The sequence below is a fragment of the Thamnophis elegans genome, chromosome 7, assembly GCF_009769535.1.
Source record: "Thamnophis elegans isolate rThaEle1 chromosome 7, rThaEle1.pri, whole genome shotgun sequence".
NCBI lineage: Eukaryota > Metazoa > Chordata > Lepidosauria > Squamata > Colubridae > Thamnophis > Thamnophis elegans.
This window is the reverse complement of record NC_045547.1, coordinates 85,843,780-85,865,774: the sequence shown is the minus strand read 5'-3', so window position 1 is coordinate 85,865,774 and position 21,995 is coordinate 85,843,780. Positions and strand designations below refer to the sequence as shown.

At 42.8% G+C, this 21,995-nt stretch overlaps 1 protein-coding gene across 1 annotated transcript in view; it reads right to left on the bottom strand.

Annotated features, from left to right (window-relative positions):
- Positions 1 to 21,995, bottom strand: part of SEMA3E (semaphorin 3E) — a 95,425-nt gene that overhangs the window by 15,704 nt on the left and 57,726 nt on the right. The window contains exon 5 of the mRNA XM_032220606.1: positions 3,526 to 3,619. Within this exon, the coding sequence (XP_032076497.1) occupies positions 3,526 to 3,619 (94 nt within the window). The remainder of the gene's footprint in view (positions 1 to 3,525; positions 3,620 to 21,995) is intronic.

Genomic DNA, 21,995 nt, shown 5'->3' with positions numbered 1-21,995 from the left:
CTTATGACCCAGATTGTTTAGCCAGCAGGACTCCAATCATTGGACTCGCCCAGACTCAGCTTTTCATGGCATTTGAAAACAGGCCCACGTAAGAGAAAAACCTTGGTTTCCATAGGAGCCGGGAGCTTCTCTCTATGACTCATGAAAGCAGCCGCGTCTTTCCGAGGCTTCCACAGATTCAGAAAGTGCTTGTCATTATTTCAGTCTCTGCATTTTATCTCTGTTCTAGATTCTTACCTTCTTACAGTATTGCTGCCCAGACTTGTCTTTGTGGTTGTGTGGGTGTGTGTTTGTAAAATAAAATTTTCTGGATATCTATATTATCTACCCTGTGGCATAGCTGTGATTTTCCTCTTCCATAGTTTGGGGCTTCTTGAGTCTGATCTGACGTTCCTGGCCTTCCCTGGGGGTGGGAGCTCTCCGTGCCCCCCCCCCCGGCCCCTTTCAGGAGCTTCAGCCCCCGTGTCTTCAAAGGGCCTCAAGGCCTTTGTGGTTGACAAGCGGCCACCTTTATTCTGAGTTTTCTGGAGGAATCTGCCTTTTCTTTCTGGGATGGGAAACCCAAAGACAACAAACCAAATATCTCTGGAAACCTTTCAGTAACTGCATCCATTTCCACAAATAGCTGGCTAATAAAAATATAACTAATTTCAAGCGTGGAATTAACTTGGCAAATGTGCTGGAGAATTTGTATAACTGTACACCTATGGTGTTAAATGATCGATTGGGAAATTTAACTGCAGATCAGCCCTTTAGAGAAGATGCAACTGTATTCCAAACTCATTTTTACTGACAATTTCCTTCTTGCAAGGCAGTCTCGGCTTTTTTTCAGTAGTAGGATTTTTAGAAGTCTATCATTAATAATGTTGGATTTACTTGGCTGTAAATCTACTTTCAGTGAGAATGTTTGTGCTCAGCTAGAATGGTCTGATCCAGCATTTTCTAGAAAACACTGGAATACAATCCTCGTACACGACTAGATCTCCCTTCAACGATGACATCTTGATGTAGCGATCACAGCCTCTGATTCATTCAGCAACGTTTGCCAAAAAGAGATGATCTCTTCTCAAAGTCCATAGGTCTTTGCTACACCTTCCCAGCCTTTCAACAGGAGGAGGACCCGGCTGACTTGAAGACTTGAATGTAGCTGCATCCCAGTCCCCTCAGGGCCCTGGGAGATCCTTGGTTCTTTCTTGGTCGCTGATTGAGCGACATCTGACTGATGGGCGACACTGCCTGGCACTAGACTGACTGTCAATTTATACAGCCTCCCCCCCTGGGAAAATACAGAAGTGCCTCCTCCCTCCCAGCATGAAATGGGCCCTTTGGCGTTGTTGCTAGAGTGACATTCCCCCTCCAGCATCTTCCCGCATGGAGGGTGCTTCCTCTGGGTGCCTGGTTGGTTTAGCTGGGCATTGGGGTTCAAGCCTTCAGCGACCCCCCTAGGAATGTATGCTCCCAACCTCTTTGCTCCTCCCTCCCCAGAACATCCCCCACCCCATCAACACCCACCCACCCACCCACCCACCCACCCAGAGTAACTGGAAATAATGGGAGTCAACCGAGAAAAGGAAGGGTCCGGAGGATCCCCCTTACTCCCCAGGCACATCGGCTGAAGCGTTCTGGAGCAGAAAGGAGGCAGTTGAGAGGCCCAGCATTTGTCAAAAGCCACACGCCTAAAGAAAACAGGCTTCCTTTCAAGAATCTGTGTGGTCTTTGTTAACTCGCCAGTCAGCTCCATTACAAAGTAACGTTAAACTTCCAAAATGAGGGAAGTTGTTTTATTGAAAGCATGCGGGAGAATTCATTTATTTTAGACATTTGACTCATAAAATTATTTATGGAATATGCCCAATCATTTAACATTTTTATATAGCATTAGCCATGGTTGAAAGCTTATTCTGTTTTCTGATTGTCATTCGGAATTTATTCATTCAAAAGTAGAATTGTTCCTTACTGTTTTTCTTTAGTATCAAATAATCTCTCCCAAAACTGAAGCTGATTCACAAGAAAATGTTTAAAGGAGCAACCAAACAAAGTAAAAAGTGGCAGGGAAGGAGCACAATTTAAGTCTTCTCTGTTAATGAGGAAAATTTGTGCTTAAATTCCATCCATTAAAATAATTTCATTTTAGAAAAACTTAAGTTTGATTGGAGTTTGCCCAATATTTTAATTTAATGCACACAAAACCACAAAAGATTATACTGCATTTTTCCTGCTGCAATGCAGACATTTCAGTAAAAGTTACTCTGAATCACGAGGGTTCTGAAAAAATGATAAATACATGCAATGTACTTTAAATTGCCAAAGTGTGCCACGAGGCTTTGGATGGTCATGCTGTTGAGTACTTTGAACTCAATTCCAAAATGATATCTTGGGACACACGGACCTGACTGGAGCTCTTTGAAACAACTACGATTTGGAAAACATTGTGAAAACCCAGGAAAAGCTTGAAGGAGCTTCACAGAGGCTCCGCATTCAGCTTCTGTGTGCTCCGAGGGTCTGAAATGAATCCAGATGTGTGGATGGATGGCTTGAATGGACAAAATCTGATAGATGAGATTAAACAAAACTGTTCCCTCTTCTATGAGTTGACTTTCTGTGCTAAACTAGGATGAAAAAAGAGAAGCCATTTCTAGGAGCATCTGTGAAGACACATTTTCCTCCCTGTTCTTCTCTGTGAGAAAACAACATGATAAGCTCTAAATTGTTTGTACTGGAATTAGACTAGCACGAAAAGAACAGCCATTTTGAACTTGGTATCACAAAGCCTGTGCAAGTCTAGCTCAAGCCCGCTCTCCTGTCTCCTGCAGTTGGGGGTCTCCCCTGGAGATGGGGATTCCATGCTGGCTGAAGGCCACCCGGCCCCAACCATGGCTACATCCCGCTTTCACTGGGCCATGTTTTTTCTGAGCTTGGTTTAGATTCTAGCACATGGGCCATCAGTGGAGGCCTGTTCACTGCCCTGCCTGTTCTGATAGCATGGGACAAATCTTATCTTAGCTAACAAGGTTCCAAAGATGGCTTTTGCCCTGGACAATATTAATACAGTATAATATAGGATGGAGATCATATCAACATTTCCAAACTACAGTTTGTGTCTGCTGAATGGATCTGTGAATGAGTTCTGCATGAGCTCTCATAAAATGCAGGAATGGAGAAGCATCTTTAGCTCTGTAGCGTCCCTTTCTGTAGGCTTTGGGCTGAATATCCAGAAGAGAATAACTCTTGAAACTGGGGCAGCAGGAGCTGGCACAACTGGGATTTCTCCCACATTCAGAACAGATTACATGCCAGATAACAATAATGGATGGCAAAAACACAGTCAGTGAGGATAACAATGCCTGAAGAGCCCCTGACGTTTCCCCAGTGTGAGGCAACAGGCAAGACGGATGGCAGACCAACCCTGAGACTCTAGGAGTCAATCCGACAGAACCCGACGTAAGTAAACAGGAAGAAAACTGATGCAGATGTCGATGGAATAGATAGTTGGCGCGAACTGGAAAGGAGTTCTTAGGATATTACCATATAAAGTGGACATGAAGGAAGAACTTGGCGCGTATGGACATCTGCCTCTTCCTTTCTCTAATCGGTGAGCTTCCAGGTGAAAGAGATGACCCTTTAAAAAAAGTAGAGAAATCATTAGAAGAGATAAAGGCAGATTTAAAAAAAAACTATCAAAGGCAATAGATGTGTCAATGGTTTCTATTCAGAACAATATAATCAAGCATCTACACCCCCTCCATTGCCTTGAAATGTGTCATCCAGATATTTTAAGTAGAGAATTAAATCTCTTGCCTTAATTTCCACCCGTGCAGAAAAAGAAAATCAGAAAGCCCAGTTTATTATGTAATAATTTTATAAAAATTACCACCACTTTTTTAAAAAAAAATGTCATTGTTAAGGGAAATCATTTAGTAGTTAAACACATAATGTTAAGTCCACCTTTGCTCATTTCCTATGAAAAGGAACAGATCAGGGGAAAAAAGGGAGAAAGAAAAAAGGAAAAGAAAGAAAGAAATGTAAAAAGTCTCAATCTTAAAATACAGTATTAAAGTTTGACTTCACAGAATAAGATTGCTCAGGTTTTTCTTCCCTAAAGGGGAAATGAAGACACACCATTAATCTAAGATGGTAACTCTGGGATGGAGTGGAATTTCTCTTGTAGTCCATGATTTATCGCAAACGATAGATTTAGTGACTATTAGACATTCCTTTGCAAGTGATCGATAAATCCACTTCCTGTTATGATAATTTCCAAAGTTTGAGTATATAATTCATATATAATAATATTTATATTATATTCTTGTAAATATGAAACTGAACTATCTGCAAACTGCACAGGCTACAACCAAGGATTATGTCCCCAAGAAACGCCTAAACTATCTCATCAGCATCCTTTAATCAGCAAAAGTTAATCACTGATGTTATCTCTGCAATTGCAACTGCACAGCCCACCTTGGCTAAAAGAAGCAACAGACTTGCCCTGCAGTACAAAATCCATCGTTTCCTTGGGAAAGGAAACGAACTGCCTGAGCCTCTGGAAGCCTCCCCTCATCATAAGGGGAGGCTGTCTCGGGCGGGGAACCCACAACCAGCCAAACTAAAGGGCCTGTTCTAAGTGGGTCCTATTATCATTTCGCCCCACTAAAGAAACATAAAATATTAAACTTTCTAGTAACTTTGAAACATTTTTATCCCTTGAGAATGCAGGAAAACTTTCAAGGAACGGAGTAAGGCAGAAAGAGGCAGCCGTGGTCAACCTGATATATAAGAAGGACACACGGTGGGACACACGGAGCGCTTTAGGAGCTCAGCAGATGGAGGCCCAGAGAGACCACGTTTCCACTGATGGGGGAATCAGCTACTCAGAAGGGCTGCAGATTCAACCATTCAAAGGGGAAGGGGAATTTTTTTTGCAATTTCCAAATCCGGAGAAAACAGAAGACAGTCAGGAGCCTCCCTAAACAGCCCACGCTGTGACATCACACAAATTTGGAAACAACAACCCAAGTGGCACAAAGCCATAGTGTATAACAATTGCCTTGTGGCATTGCTCTTCGTTTCCAGCCGTATCACTGTTTGCAATGACCCAGCCGGGAGTTTATATAAATCGGGATCAAAGTTGGATGAATTTGCTTTGATCTCTCTAATGAATGAAGCCGTGTCTATCTCAAAGGGAATGAAAGGGAGGCCAATTTTTAATAGGTGCCCTTCACTTCTCCATCTCCAGGAAGGAAGCTATCACAGATTCCCATCTTTAATTTTGAAATATCACTAGCTGAGCTGTAAAGCACAAAGCACACTCACTCCCTGTGTCAGAAAATAGCATTACTTTTAAAAAACAAAGCAAACCTATAAATTAAGTCAAGGTAATGACAGGCAAGTTGTCTGGAGATGTAAAATCCTTGTTTATTTTTAAGCTTGTGCTTAAGAATCTGTTTGGTTATTTTGTTTTGGTACAAAGTGATTATTGCCTGTTAGAAACACTTGGGATTTTTAATTATAACTCTAATTGGATAGTTTCTTTTCCTTGTCACAAAGAACAAAGACCAGGAGAGAAATGCATTCTCTTTCTTAGATCTTATTGTTAATAAATAGTCGTAAAGTCAATAGGAAAGGAGAAAGACCGAGACTGTGTCAAGGGGAGCGTGTGTCTTACCCCAGCTTGTAAGGAAGCCGGAGTTCCCATGTCTGCTGTTGTCATTTTCCAGTGTCTTGGTGTGTTAAATGTTAAAGGATGCAGAAGCCACACAAAGAGGATGGGATGGAAATAAAGAATGGTGGTGTAATAGATCAAAGCAGATTTGCTCCAATGAAGCACCCCTGAGAAATGTTTGACTCAAATATGTTTGATAGCCCTTTTCACAGAGAAGAGGGGGGGGGGTTCAACCTGTTCTCCAAAGCACCTGAAGGCAGGACTGGAAGTAACAGGTGGAGGCTCCGCATCAAGGACAGCAGCAACCTAGAACTTCCTTCCTTCCAAGGAGAAATTCCTTGGCCGTAGAAGGGCTTCCCTCCAGGGGTTGTGGAGGCTTTTAAGAAGAGACTGGACAGCCAGAATGGTTCAGGGTCTTCTGCTTGGCCGGGGTTTGAACTAGAAGACCTTCAAGGTCCCTTCGAACTCTCTTATTCTACGTTCTACTGTAGTATCCGTCTCCCAGTTAGCATATGGAAGGGTGAACTATGTGGTTATGCCAAAGATTGGATTTTAGAAAAACAATTTGAGGAGAAGACAGATATTCTGGAGCAGAGATTTTATTTTCCCCAAAATATAGTGATATTTTCACTTAATAAAGCCCAAAAACTGATTCAGTGATTTTCCTATAGAGAAGAGTTTTCTTTAAGTTTCACTCCTATTCAATAAAACTCTCACCCTTTGTCCAATTTACGCCTGCTGTATGCAAAATACCTGTTGCGTTTGGCTCAGACCTAAAAGACAAGCCAGCAGCAGTTTTGCCATCTTTTGTTATCTACAGGGTGTTTGCACAGCTGCAATTACTAATTGAATAACACGGCTTACATTTTCAAGGAACCCTTCGAAGTTAAGGTGGACCACAAATTTACATTTCTCTAAAATTGTGAGATGTTTCTTTGGCAGAATTTTTCCCCAATTGGACAAGAGAGCAAAGCATCTACTTCATAACCATTTGCAGATGTAGACATTCATCAGGGAAGCCGTCTGCAAAATTTCAACAGTTTTTCCTCTTTTTAGAGATTTTCCATACTGGCCTTCCAGAACAGGGTGAGAAACAGCATTGGATGGCTGTGATACAATCCACAGTGGGGTTGCTGTTCTCCACCCCCCCACCCCCCCAAGGACGGATGATTTATCTGTGTTGATGTTCTCTCAATATCAGGGGTATCAGATCTGAACTGCAAAACGCTGGGTGACTACTGTAAAATGACTACAAGGGGACAGCAAAATGTTGAAAGTTTGCGGAGTTTCTTCGCCATCTCCTGCCCGGCTGAATTTTTGCAGTCCAGATCTGCTTCATGCTGTGATTTAGCCCTTCTTGGCCATTTAGAAGGAAATGTGGAAGGAAAATTGACCCATTCCTAGTGCCATTAGTCATGTTGAGTCTCCCCGCCCCATCTCCCTCCCTCTCCCTCTGTCTTCCCTAGAGAGGCAGAGACAGAGATAGAGATTTATGGTACCTCTAAATTAAGAGGAATAAGTTGTGTATGGAAACTGCCAGGTCCTTCATGGTTTTTAAAGTTATTCTTGTTTCTTTTGTTACTTAGCAACTGAGCAGGCCCCAAAAATGCTCAGAACACAATACTAGAAGAATTAGTGCAAATTTAGGCCAATTACAGTAGTATTTCCGGATCAAGTCATTTGCATAATCAAGAAATCATAAAAAAAATATTTAAAGTGACAAATCTTCTCAGATGGTTCACTTAATTGAAGCTTTACTCTAACTGGGACTATTTTACTAAGTTTTAGCATCCAAATATTTCCATTGTCTTATGCAGAGAAGTATCGGCATAGACTGCCAATACTTATTTTAAAAAAACACCCCTCATTATCACAAATATCATGGAAGTGTAAAATATTCCATTCAGCTACAGATATTTTGGGTTTCATCCTGCAGATCTTCCTTGTTGACCTCAAAGCCCCCTGGACCACATTCCTGCTAGCCTGTTTTACATCTGCAGAGATTCTCCCAAGTCAATTCTCTCCTGAAGGACTTTCCCCCCTATTGGATGACTTTTGAGTTTTCTTTCATTGGAAAGATTCATCCTGGATCAACAGGCACCCTCCGTTGGTTTCACCTGAAAGGGCTAGAATATTCCGCTTCCCAGGGTCCTTCAGTAGGAGAGCCAGAGTGGGCATTAAAAGCCAACCCTGAAAGGGTTAGGGTGACTTATGGACAGGACAGGGGGTGTGGGGTGTGTGGTGGTGTTTCAGGCTCATAAACGCCAAGCTCAAGTCAAAGTCCAAGGGATGAGCCCTTGTGCAGTAAAGCTTCCACCAAGCCTATTGAAGATGGTCCCTGGAGATAAGGGGAATGGGGCTAACTGTCCTGCAGCATGAGATACAATATATTTGCAACTGAGCCCAAGGAGGCGTTGGCTGTAATCCTCTGTTTAATACCATGAAGCTTTTAAAGCAACAGGGTTTCATAAACACGTCACCACCTTAACTCGGTTGTATTTCTCAATTACATTTTTTTAAGAGGAGATCTGGATTATCATCATTATACCCCAAACACACAGAGCTTCTAATGAAACATTTCATAATTGTTGAATGAAATTATAATCATGTTAATGGCAACGTTGTGCTCTGAAGTAATTGAGGGTATCCCCTCGAGACCACCCAATAATGGAAGTGCCCATATTGCACACACACCCCCAAGGATGCCAGAGGGCCAGGGAGAAAAGGAGGCATCAGGGAGGCGGCCTGGGGCATCACATCCATTGTAAGCCGCCCGGAGTCCTTTGGGATTGGGCGGCCTATAAATTTAATAAATCCAAATCCAAATCCAAATCCATTTGGATACCCTCGGGATGGCGAGGGACGCCGCTGCCTCTCTTCCCAGCCAGAGAGAGGGACAGCCCTCTCCCAGGGCTTCTCGCTGTGGGAAAAGGGGGATCCTCCTGCTTTGTGTCTGAGTGGGGATGATGGGGAATAGGATTTCCTCCGGGGCCCATAACAACTGCCCACAGGGAGGGATTTGGAAGGAACAGACACATAAATATCTGTATCTATATCTGTATAAATATCCGTATTTGTATTTATACAGATCTGGATAAGGAAGCATTGGATTCTGAGGCGGCAGGGAAGAGGCCCAGGCAGCTGAGGTAAATGCAGAACGGAGTTATTGACCTTAGCAAGGCAAACGGCAACTAGGAACCGTGGAATCGAACCCCTTGGCCCTGCCTGGCAGCTATTTATATTGAGGAGCCATCAAGCAGGGCGGCCAGTAGGGACAGTAGAACAGCCTCAGCCAGCCGCGCCTTAGCCAATCAGGCCCGGCTTGGCAGTAGCCGGCTGTCAGTCGTGAGTCGAGGACCTGTGGCCGGTCGCAGGTCGAGGACTTAACAGAAAGTTGTTTAAGGATTTAAAAAAAAAAAACCCCTGTAAAGATTTGTATGGATGGAGGCTTCCTGGGAGGAGCCTACTGGTGGGGGCAGCAAAAAATCAGCTGCCTCCGAATTCCTGGCTACGTACCTGTTTAGAGGATCTTCCATCTGACGTCTTATCAGGTTTTCTTATCCTTCAGGCAAGAAGGGCCAAGGTGGCGCAGTGGTTAAATGCAGCACTGCAGGCTACTGCTAGATCAGCAGGTCAGCGGTTCAAATCTCACCGGCTCAGGGTTGACTCAGCCTTCCATCCTTCCGAGGTGGGTAAAATGAGGACCCAGATTGTTGGGGGCAATATGCTGACTCTCTGTAAACCGCTTAGAGAGGCCTGAAAGGCCTATGAAGCGGTATATAAGTCTACTGCTATTTTGCTGGCAAATGCTCTTCGATTTTTGCAGCTTTTGTGCTTGCAGGAAAGGGGGGCTAGCCCAAGGCAGAACGGCTGTCCGTGCTGGGAACTTCAAACTGCCTTGTGCAGGACAAAGTAGGTCTCTCCCACTCTGCTCTAAGCTTTGTTTGATTTATTCTTATCACGAGCTGGATCCGTTTACTGTGGACAATAATTGCTTATCAACATTTTAGCTTCTTTTCTTTTTCTCCTCCGAAAAATTATTTACTCAGAGGCTTCTAAAATGGCGCCGAGCAGGCTGGCCTCTCCGGTAATAACGAACACTTTTTGCTAACTCTCACAAAAATTCAAAACAAAAGAGATTGCTTATCATTTGTTTTGGTTTCACAATAGAAGAATTTTACTCCTTCATTAACCTTGCTTATTTGGAAGTTAAATGGTGATGAATCTGTTGAATGGTCTTGTTACAATGTTTACTCACTGAAAGTTTTGCCAAGCCTTAAACTTCAAAATAAAAGCCTCTTTACTTAAAGCTGCAAACTCAGGCAATAGAGTTTTATTAACTGCAGGCAGATAAATTTTGAAATGGCTTCAAAACCAAATATTAACTTGAAGTCGTCACCCTCTACTTCCAGGGGCACATCCTCAGTGCCTGGCACAAAGCTGCAGCCTCCGCTTCCTACACCCCCTGCTGGGGATGTGTTAACGAAAGAATTTTTCCTGAGTAATCTAAGCGAGGCTCTCAATGCACAGACAATTAAAATGGAAGATAAGTTTAGAGATAATAGAGAGGTGGTAAAGCAGGAGAGAAAAGAGGAAATGAAAGAAATGAAAGAAGAAATTAAAAGTGAAATAAAAGGACTTAAACAGGAGCTGTATGAGAAATTTGATGCTAAGGTTGATAAAATTAGAGATGACGTGCTGAGTCTTGTAACTGTATTAACAGAACATATTTCTGGAGTGGAAGATACTCTAGAGGTTCTTAATGATGCCAATGCTAACTTGACATTGAAAACAGAGGTGGTGGAACAAAAAGTGGAAAAAGCTGAAAAAGAAATTATTATGATACAGTACCGACAAATGGAGTTCGCATTAAGAGTAAGGGGGCTGCGTGAGGAGAAACAGGAGAACCTGAAACAGATCCTATCGGAAGCCTTTGACCGCCTGATGGGAAGACCAGGGACCAATCAAGACTGGCGAATTGACAAAGCTTACCGCGTTAACTCCTGGCTGGCAAAGCAGAAGCAGCTTCCTCGAGACATCGTTATATATTTTACTACAAGAGAGTTTAGAAATATGGTACTGCAAGCATCTTATAATACTAAGCTTCAAATTGGCGGTCAAGACCTGGCTGTTTTGAAAGAGATACCACCTCAAATGTTAAGAGCCAGGAGGGACTACACTTTTTTGGTCGAAGAACTCAGAAATCGTCAGATACAGTATAGATGGGATGCACCATTTGGCATCATATTTACATTTGATAAGCAAAGATACCGCCTCAACTCTGTATGGAAAGCCCAAGATTTTTATTATAATATATTGAAGGCCGGACACCCTGCACCATCTGGACCTAGAGAAAGACCACAAGAAGGACAGGATAGACAGCAAACTACACAACCACCAGACAAGATGGAGCATCTCTCTTCTCTAGAAGTGCAAGGTGCTATGGAACCAAGACCTAGCCGCATGACTACTAGACGTATGGAGAAACAAGCTAAAAAGCAACAGCATCAACAATCATCGGCCATCGATCAAGGATCTACAACAACAAATCTGGAAGCAATGGGAGGAGCTAGACCTAAGGTTAAACAGGCTGTGCAGGAAGCTCTAAAAATGCTTCAACCAACCAAAGATGACAACTAAGATTTTAACATGGAATGTCAACGGACTGAACTCTCCACAGAAGAGGAAGAAAATATTTCATTATCTCAAACAGTTTAAGAACGATGTAATTTGTTTGCAAGAAACTCATATCAAGTCAACTGATCAAAAATATTTGATCAACTCAAAACTTGGTCAACATTTTGCAGCTTCTGCTATGGAAAAGAAGAATGGTATAGTTGTATACTTAAGAAAAGATATGAAAGCTGAATTAATAGAAGCAGATCCCTTCGGAAGATATATTGCTTTAGACTTAATCTTAGAAGGGAAAAAGACATTACTTTTGGGAATTTATGCTCCCAATCAACAGCAAGATAGATTCTATAGAAATCTTCATGCTAAATTAGTACAGTGGGACTATAGTTCCTGTATACTATTGGGTGACTGGAATGGAGTGATAGACACTAAGAGAGATAAGAAGATTTCCCGCCTAAATACCAAGATGCGAGCAAAGTTACCCAAATCTTTCTTTGACATTATGGATGATTTTGAATTGAGAGACATTTGGCGAGAAAGAAATGCAGAGGAATATGACTTCACTTTCTTCTCGGACAGGCATCAATCCCTTTCAAGGATTGATTTTATCCTAACCACTAATGATTTGCTTTCTAGGGTCAAGAAAACAAAGATTGCAGCTAGGGTCCTTTCGGACCACAACCCAGTTTGGATGGAGTTGGGAAGGGTAGTGCAGGCAAGAAGGTCTTGGAGATTGAATGAAAACTTATTTAGATATGAAAAGTATATTAATGATTGTAAAAAATTACTATCTGAATATTTTGTTTTGAATATGAATAAGGGTACATCTATGGAATTTGTATGGGACGCAAGCAAAGCGTATATGAGAGGAGTTTTGATGAATATAAATAAAACACATAGAAATAAGCAAGGGTTAAAACGAACAGAACTGGAAGAGGAAATTAAGAGAAAAGAGCTGGAGTTAACAATGAACCCAGATGATACAAAGGTTAAGGAAGCTATTAACATATTAAAATCTCAATTTGACATGTTGATCTCTGACCAGGTGGCTACTAATCTATTATATGCAAAACACAATACTTTTTGTAATGCAAACAAACCTGGCAGATGGTTAGCTTATCAGATTAGGAAAAAAAGGAAAACTCGAAATATATCTAAACTGATTTACAGAGGGAAGGAGGTGTTTCAACAGGAAGAGATTCAAAAGGCTTTCTGGGAATTTTTTACAGAACTGTATAAAGGGGATAAAATTAATGGTTTAGACATAGATAAATATTTAGACAAAGAGAAAATACCTTCAGTTAGAGAAGAACACAGGCAAAAATTGAATCAACCAATAACCTCGGGGGAAATCCTGCAGGTAATTAAGCAATTAAAGTCAGGGAAAGCACCAGGTACAGATGGCTTGACAGCGGTTTACTATAAAAACTTACAGTTAGAAATGGTAGAACCTCTTAGAGAATTATTTAATATGATTCAAACGGAAGGTAAAGTCCCTCCATCTTGGAAGACAGCGTTTATATCTTTGATACCCAAAGAAGATCAGGATACTACTCAACCCAAAAATTATAGACCTATTTCATTACTGAATGTAGATTATAAAATTTTTACTAAAATATTAGCAAATAGGTTAATGTTGGTCACTCAACAATTGATACATACGGACCAAACAGGTTTTATACAAGGGAGACAGATGAAAAGTAATGTTAGATTAATTATTAATGCATTAGAATATTTGGGAAAGAACAACCAGATCCCTGCTGCGTTTATATTTTTGGATGCTGAGAAGGCCTTTGATCGAGTTAACTGGCAATTTCTGTTGATGATATTGCAAAAAATGCAGATAGGAGATAATTTTTTACAGTCAATTAAAGCAATATACCAACAGCAAACAGCACAAATCATAGTCAATGGAAGTCTAACAGACTCTTTTCAAATTGGAAAAGGTACAAGACAGGGCTGTCCTTTGTCCCCATTATTGTTTATTATAACTTTGGAAGTATTGTTGAATAAAATACGGGGCTTGGATGGTTTAAAAGGGATCAAGATTAGGCAGCAAGAATATAGAGTCCGCGCTTTTGCGGATGATTTGGTTATAATATTGGAACAACCGCAGGAATCCAGTATGGTTTTAATGAATATGATTAATCAATATGGTCAAGTGTCGGGCTTTAAAATAAACTTAGGAAAAACCAAAATATTAGCTATAAATATGAATATTAAACAAAAGGAAGAATTAGGAGTGATGCTAGGATGTGAGGTAGTTAAAAAAGTCAAATATCTTGGAGTTAACATTTTAACTTCAAATGGGAAATTATATAAGCATAATTATGAACCACTTTGGCATAGCATACAGACAGAGATGAAAAAATGGGAGAAATTGCACCTATCTTTGCTGGGTAGGATAGCGGCAGTGAAAATGAACATTCTACCAAAATTTTTATTTCTCTTCCAAATGTTACCTATACTAAAAAAAGATGCGAACCTTTTAGAATGGCAGAAGGGTATTAACAAATTTGTGTGGGCAGGAAAGAAGCCGAGGGTAAAGATGAAAATAATGCAAGATGCACGTGAGAGAGGAGGATTGAAACTACCTAATTTAAAACTATATTATGATGCAGTGGCATTATCTGTAATTAGTGATTGGATTCACTTAACCAATGATAGAATATTGAACATTGAGGGACACGATCTGCTATTTGGTTGGCATGCTTACCTGTCATTCAACAAAAAATTGGATAAGAACTTTAAAAGTCATATTTTAAGAAATGCTTTATTGCGGGTCTGGAAGAAATACCAATATAAATTAAATGACAAGATACCCATGTGGGCAATTCCTAGACACGCAATTGAAAATATGAATACAGCACAAAAACAGGACAGAATTACTTACAGACAGCTTCTTACCTCGGAAAGGGGGGTATTACAATTAAAATCTTTAGAGGTATTAAAAGAGGAGAAGGTAGTTCAAACATGGTTCCAGTATGGGCAATTACAGGCTAGGTGGAAAATAGATCAAAAAATTGGTTTTATTCAAGTTGAGGATAATCTGTTTAAACAAATAAGAGATCAAAGCTTAATGCATATAAAGAGGATATATAATGTATTAATACAGATGGATTCAGAAACAGAATTAGTTAAAGATTGTATGATAAAATGGGCTCAAAATATTGAGGAACCAATAATGTTGGATACATGGGAAAGAATCTGGGTAAGAAATGTGAAATTTACACAAGCTCAAAATCTGAGAGAAAATTTTTACAAGATGTTCTATAGATGGCATTTAGATCCTAAAAAGTTGGCTTCTATGTATCCGAATGTACAGCCTAAATGTTGGAGGTGTGGTTCTCTCGATGCTACATATTATCATATATGGTGGACTTGCCAAAAGGTTAAGGCATTTTGGATAAAAATATGGTGGGTCATGCAAAATGTTTTTAAAAGAAGGATAAAGTTTAGTCCTCAGTTATTTTTACTAGGTATATGTACTGACTTTACAGTGGTAGAGACCAATTTGACTCTGCACCTGATAACTGCAGCAAGACTGTTGGTGGCGCAATATTGGAAGAAGGAAGACTTGCCTACAATCCAAGAATGGACATTGAAAGTAACAAACTTAGCTGAAATGGCTAAAATATCGGCATATCTCAAAGATCATTCAAATGAGAGATATAAACGAGACTGGAAAAAATGGATTGACTATATACAAAATAAATACGGGACTAAGAAATTCCAGTTAGCCTATGCTTAAGATCAGAAATGATTTAAACTGTTAAAAGTCAGTTCAGTAAGAAGAAGCTAAGGTCAATCTAGAATGTCATTAATTTCTTTATTTCCTTTTTCTCAATAGATTTTAGACTGTGTTAGTTAAAAATCCATACCGGGTACGGGTTCTGGGAAGTCGGGGGGGGGGGGGGAAGGAGGAGGGGGGGTGGGGGGGTGGAGGGAGGGAGGGGCACACACACACACAAAAAAATTGTACTTCAATGTTTTAATGATTGACAAATGACATATTTGTGTTTTTTTTAAAGAAAAATAAAAAAGTTCTGTTTTAAAAAAGATTTGTATGGATGAACCCACTGTAAGAAAACAACCTTTCAGCTATTTGGGATCAGCCTATTTTGGAGCTGATGAACAACCAGCGGGGGATTCGGTGGGGACCTTCTACAGCATTTTTTTGGTTTTTGCCAACGGAGTCAGGAGAACCGGAGCCCCCTCTGGGCCGCCCGTCGGAAGGCCTTGGAAGGAACCGTCAGGTTGCAATTCCAGTGAGCAAACTTACTCAGAGAAGCCCTGCAAAGAAGCCCCCCCCCCCGAGATGCCTGGGGGGTGGGGGGGCGCAGTCGCCTACGGAGGGGGCCTTCGTGTTTAGATGCTGCCGTCTGGACAAGATGGAAATGGTGGTGTTTCCCCCCTTCTTTCTCAACGGGCTCTGCCTGCTTCCCTAGTGGCTTCTCAGCAACGTGACCCACCCAGGCCACGATCCAACTGAAGGCAAGGATCGTACAAATGTTTATTTTTGCTATTTGAAACTATCTTTTTGGAGGTATCGTCTTGCAGTCCAAACAAACGCAGCCCTGTGCAATTATTTCCCCTGGATCCGCTTCCCAGTGACCTCATCCCTGCTGCAGTCCAAGGGAAGGGAGGGAACATCTGGTTTTGCTGATCAAACGGGAGTCAGCCCTCCCTCCCTCCCTCTCCCTCGTCATAAAGTGTGACCGATTTGTTCCCTGGAAACATTTGCCCAAAGTCAGGGTGTATTCATGCTTAAGTATGTCGTGTCTGGTCAAGAAGCCAGCCAACCAGAAAACTACCAATTAAGACTTTCTGAGCTATTTTGATACACAATTCCAGTTTTATAATCAAATATGCACGGCTAGTTTCTATTTTAATTGTTTACTTGCTAGAGAATTCATCTCAGTTTAGAATTCATGCACATAATTTATAAATTGATAAATTATTGTCTCAATTTACAGGACAACAGATTTCAAACATTCAATCATCATTAATATGACATCAGTGGCTCCCTTAGACCGTCCCAAAGTACTTTTATAACACCCTTCCTGCTCCCCCAAGAAGGACGTTCTGGGATGCCCTTCTCTGCCGAGGTCTTGGAGGGGAAATCAAATAACGTCTCTCATAAGTGACAGCTGTCTGTTTGAGCACCTAGACAAGCGCAAAGGGCTGTCCTTTATCTAGCAGAGTGCATTAGTTTTTCCCAATATTAGCAATTGTGTGAATCGACTCCACTCATGGATTTTAAGATTTTTAATTAAAGGGTTGCTATATCAGAATCTCTGGAAAAATTTGCAACATTTCCTGCTACGAAAAGATTCTCTGTATGATTGTTAGTAGGTTTGGATAAAGGATGCTGGATGATAAGCATGTTGCTCCATTTTTAATGATATTTCCACCTATTAATTTGCCTTGAAGCATCTTGTTCTGATTTTTATCTTAATTTCTAATCTATGACTGTAGAGACATTAATAGCAGCAAAGAAAAAGTCCCATTTCTGTCAAATTTTGGCATTATCTAAGTATTTATAATGATGTTTGGAGCAAAGGAGCGATAACTCCCGGCCTTCTCTAGTTTGCTGCCAGGGAACGAGTGGTCTGCAAATGGAAAAGAAATAAAAGAAGAAAATAGGAAGTAAATAAACTAGTAAGTAAACCAAAATCCTTAAAAGCCAAAACTGCCTCTTGTTGATTCATTGCTTTAGCCTGACTTATTTTCAATGAAAATAGTAGAAGCATAAAGACGATTAATCCAACCTGCATCTACAACCTTCCTAAATCTTTGGCTCCGCTCTTCAGGTCTTCTTTCTGTTGGGAAATACTTTTACCGTTCAACGGCAGTCGGCCTCCCTATAACTCCAGGCCTTGTTCCATATCCTGCACGCTGGGACCAGAGGGAATTAGGGAATCTCTTTTCTCCTGCCTGGCTTCTCATCAGGTAACCGAAGAACGCTATCGTATATTCTCTTTGCCATTTCTCTTTCCAAACTAAACATCTCTCTGTCCTCACCTTCTCCTTGTAGTGCTCAATTTCCAGTCTCACTGCCCTTCTCTGCATCTTTTCTGACTTCTTTTAAAAGCCGGGAAAACATTTGAGGCCTGTCCTTGGAATTTAGGAGTTACCTGCATTTATTTTCTACTTGGTTCCATTCAATTTCCTCTCTCAAAATCATTTCAAATTTCATTGCTGCTTCTAACATTAGCTATTTGTATGACAACATGATTTGCGTCATTTGCCAATTGGACCTATTATTTTTCCATTGAGTTGATGAAAAGTTGCAAAAAAAGGAGAAAAAGCACAAAGTCGGAGGTGGCGTCAAAGGCAGTGGGGAGGGGGGGGGGGCAGGAGGCCAAGACAGGCAAAAGAGGGGAGGACGGGAGGGAGGGGAGGGAGGGAAACAAAGGGACCGCCTGTCGAACCATCTCCAGACCATGATTGTCCAGCATTTGAGTCTGCAGCCATCAGTATCTGGTGCTCATTCTTATCTGCAGATGTAATTTGACTGGAAAGGGAAATCTTTTTTTTTTTTTTACACCAAATTGATTTCTCAGCCCCAAGGGGTCGGCCTCTCCCGCCCATTCTGGCAGAGGGGGCTTGCTGTGGGCCCCGTCAGTCAGGGGATTTGGGCTGGTGGGTTCCAGGAGGGGGAGGGGGAGGAGGAGGCCTTGGCTCCCCCCCCCCCGAGGTGAGATGAGCTCCCACCCTCCTGCCCTGGCTCTGCCCCATGGCCTGGGGGCCCAGTGGGGGAGCTTCGCCCTGGAGGTGGCTGGTTGATTAAGACGAATTTGATCCCTCCGTTTAACTGATATGGACTCAGATAGACCCTGTATCAGATAAATGGCTTTTCACAAACGCTTTTGTTTATAAATTTTGGAAAGAAGGTAAATAATTTTAAATGTAATACTTTAAATCAAGCCAAAAACTGAGTAAAAATGAACAAGGGTCTAATCAGAAAACTACCTTATATTAAATTTTAATCAAATAACCTTTATTAAATAAAAATGAATATCAGCAAATGAAAGCCCACTGTGTTTACCTTTTGACTTACAACACCCTCCACCTCCGTATTATAAAACGTTTGGCGTTTGTGGGAGCTTCTCTGGAGAGAAAAGAGGGATCGGAGCCCACAGAGGAAGCCATTCCACCCTCCCTCAGGTCAATCCCAGCAGCCGGAGGGCAGCACGGAGAGCCTCCGTTTCTCCAAGCGCTCGGAAGCATCTCTTGGAAGGGGGGTGGGGTGGGGGGTGGAGGACCCACCCAGGTGCATCCAGAGCTGGGATTCCTTAGAAATGAAACACTGCAGATTTGGCACTGATGAAATTAAAAGAGGAGACGTTTTGTAAACAGGGAAAGAAAAAGCAAAGCGTTGAGAGAGGGTTACGGTCCCCGTTTAGGAGCGTCCTCTGAATGGGACGATGCGTGGGGGTCTTGCCTTGCGCTTTCTCCTCCGGTAGCTTTTTCCTCCTAGCAGGGAAGAGACAACGATCCCAATCTGATGCTCATTTACCTGGAGGCCGTTTTCTGGGCCCCTTTTGCTTCCTTTTTCGTGAAAAGGGAGCAAGCCAAGTATTTCTCCTCTGCTCCTCCTCCTCCTCCTTCAGGAAACTCTCCTCAGGCGGCAGGTGCCCCTGGCTGGCTCCACCCTTCGTTCCCATGCTCAGCTGATGGATCTGTGCCATCGCTTTGCACCCTTCTAGGAGGGAAACCCCATTTCTCAATTCCTCCGGCTGACGACTCACCCAACAGGTGACAGATGTCTTATTAATACGGCCATGTTCATTTATCTGCGTCTCCTTTCTTCGTCAGATGGAGCGAGTGAGGAACAACATGGCTTAGGGGGACAATTAATATGGAGCTTTCCACCTTGTCAGTTTTATTTCCCTTTCTATATACACACATACGCACATGTGGCGCTGACATCCCATAGTACACAGATGGGTCCTCCAACAGCTGTTATCAGTTGACTGCACGGTTCCCCTGAGGAAGCCGGGGAAATCTGCCCGTGCAGCCATCATCCTGTGGAAAGGACTGAGAAGATGCCCGGTGTCTAAAGGCCCCTCGGCCGAAGGACCAGGGTGGCCTTTAACCACACCGTCCCCACCCAGAAACCGTCTGCTCTGCTCCTGGCCTGGGGAAGATTCTGGCCCTCACCGGCCCTGCTTCTTCCTTAGCCGGAGCATTAAGGCAGGCGAGGAGCAGCAACCCCCCCACACACATTGTGACCCGTCAAAAGGGCGAATGACAAAACCGCGCCCGACTAAACCGCGTCGCTGACGTCATCAACAGGGCAACAACAACCAGCGCGGAGAAAGAAGGGCGCTTTAAATAGCGCTTTGAGGGAAAGCCGATTCAACTTAAGGTAAGGGTTAGGTTTAGGGTTAGGTTTAGGGTTAGATTAAGGGTTAGGTTTAGGGTTAGGATTAGGTTTAGGATTAGGTTTAGGATTAGGTTTAGGATTAGGTTTAGGATTAGCTTTAGGATTAGCTTTAGGATTAGGTTTAGGGGGGTTAGGTTTAGGTTTAGGGATTAAGTTTAGGTTTAGGGTTTACAGCATGCTTCTGTCTCCGCGCTGTTGTCGCCCTGTTGATGACATCAGCGACGCGGTTTAGTCGGGCCCGGTTTTGTCGTTTGCCCTTTTGTCGGTGAATCCCCACACACAGACGGTCCCTGAAGGTGTTTGGTCAGAAGGTCACCTGGAGAGGGTCTGCGTTGGCTCTCTCTCCAGCCCATCATCCCCTACGAGAGTCTCAGGCAGCCCCCTTGGGATACCAGGGAGGAAGAAGGCCTGCAGGTTAGTCCCTTTCATGGAGGGGGGCTCCGGGTCCCACCCCCCACCCCCAAATGACCTGACTGGCTTTGGGCCTGGCCTTGACTGAGCACAGGGGCAAGAGAGCAGTGCAGGAAACGGCCGCCAGAGGGGGAGCCCTGCCCGCTTTCGCCCTGAAGGCCAAGGCCCTCCGGCTGGGCAAAGCGAGCAGAGTCCCTGGATCAGCCGAAGGACAGCAGGGCAAGACGCCAGCCTCTTCTCTACCCGTTTCCTCCTAAGGAGCCTCACCTGAGGCCAAAGCCCAAGCACAACAAGAAGGGAAGAGCTGAAGAAATACGGTACGTCCAGGCACAGTGGAGACATCTGGCGCTCCCAGTGTATCAGCTCACACAGACAGGCGGGCAGGCGGGACCAATGCTGGACCTCCAACCTTCGTCCCACCTGCCTGCCTTTAAAGCCGAGCTGGCACACCGTCAGCCCATCCTTCTGTTCGGCTGGGATCAGCCACCGCCTCAGTTCTTCCCACTCAAATTTGCTCTCACACGCTCATTAATTTGATTATATAGCCAGGGTTATTATCTGGGTGTCTTCATGTTTTTCTTCCCTACAAAATAAGAATAAGCACTGCTGGGCCACAATGTCTGAGGTGCGGCATGGTGTGACGTTACAAAGAGTGTGGGTGACATCGAGCGCCATTAAGCAGGCGTGTCTCGTTACCAGGGAGTTTTACTCGGAGAATAACTGTGCCGAATACACCTGGAAGTTCCAGTTGGCAAACCAGGAATTTTATAGAAGCAAAACGTATTCCGAAGAATAGCAAAATATTATCTGGACAGGAGATAATTGCACTATACTTCTCTGTGTGTTGACTTATTCATCTGATCTGAGAAGCAGAGGGCAGCACCTGGCAGGCCTTCCGGGGCCTTTGAAATGGCGAAGGTCAGGCCTGGTCAAAGCTTCAGTGGCATCTCAAGGAAAGAGACGAGATGGAAAGTGGAAGAATCACGGTGGACAATTTCTGCGTCACTGTTCTAAGAAAACTGCCCAGCTGCCCACAGGGGTTGAGTCAAAGACGGCTTTCTCTTAGCTTTTAATACCCAGACACGCACGTTTGACCCCCCCAAGGATTTGGACCTGTAACGTTTATCTTGGATTGCCTGAGGGATTAGTCCCGTAATGCTAACCCATGGAACCGTTTCTTTAATTTTGCCCCACACGAGGGAGTGCAGGGTTTTACCTACACAAGCCTTTATCACTGCTGACCACCTACAACTAGGAGCCAAGGGCAGCCTTATAGTGGCAGGGGAAGGCATTCTCACAGTTTACTTAAGAGTAAGCATGCATCCATAACCTAGGAATAAGATCTATTCAGATTAAGGGTGCAGGCATAAACATAAATGGCATTTTTACAATTATGTCTCCAATTCAGACCGGGCTTTCAAACCACGGAATAACTGCTGACAAAAATACATGATCCGCATGAAGCATTTCTACATTAATTTAAATATCACCCCTGGGTTGCGCTCCAAGCAACTAGGAGTTTTTCCAAAACCTTAAAAAATAAAAGATCCTTTTCAAAATATTTCGCAGATAAATTATTCATGAATTATGCTCTTTTTTGCATTGGCAGTTGTGGCTAAGGAAAATTAGTTGCGGGTTAATCCTATGTCTCTCTCGCGCAATTTAACATGGATGCCAACTAATTCTGGTTATGCTTTCCCCAAATCTGTTTCTTCTAGCTTATTATCAGGAAAAGTGTGATAACACAATCAAATCATGTAGAATTCACTGTGGTTGGTAACTAAGGAATCCCTGGTTAGAAGGGCAGTTTGGAAAGCAGGGGAGGGACAGTCCTCACACGGGATAAATGTTAGGGATTTAGCAAGCATTTTAACTCAGCTAGCTTCGAGGCATCATAAA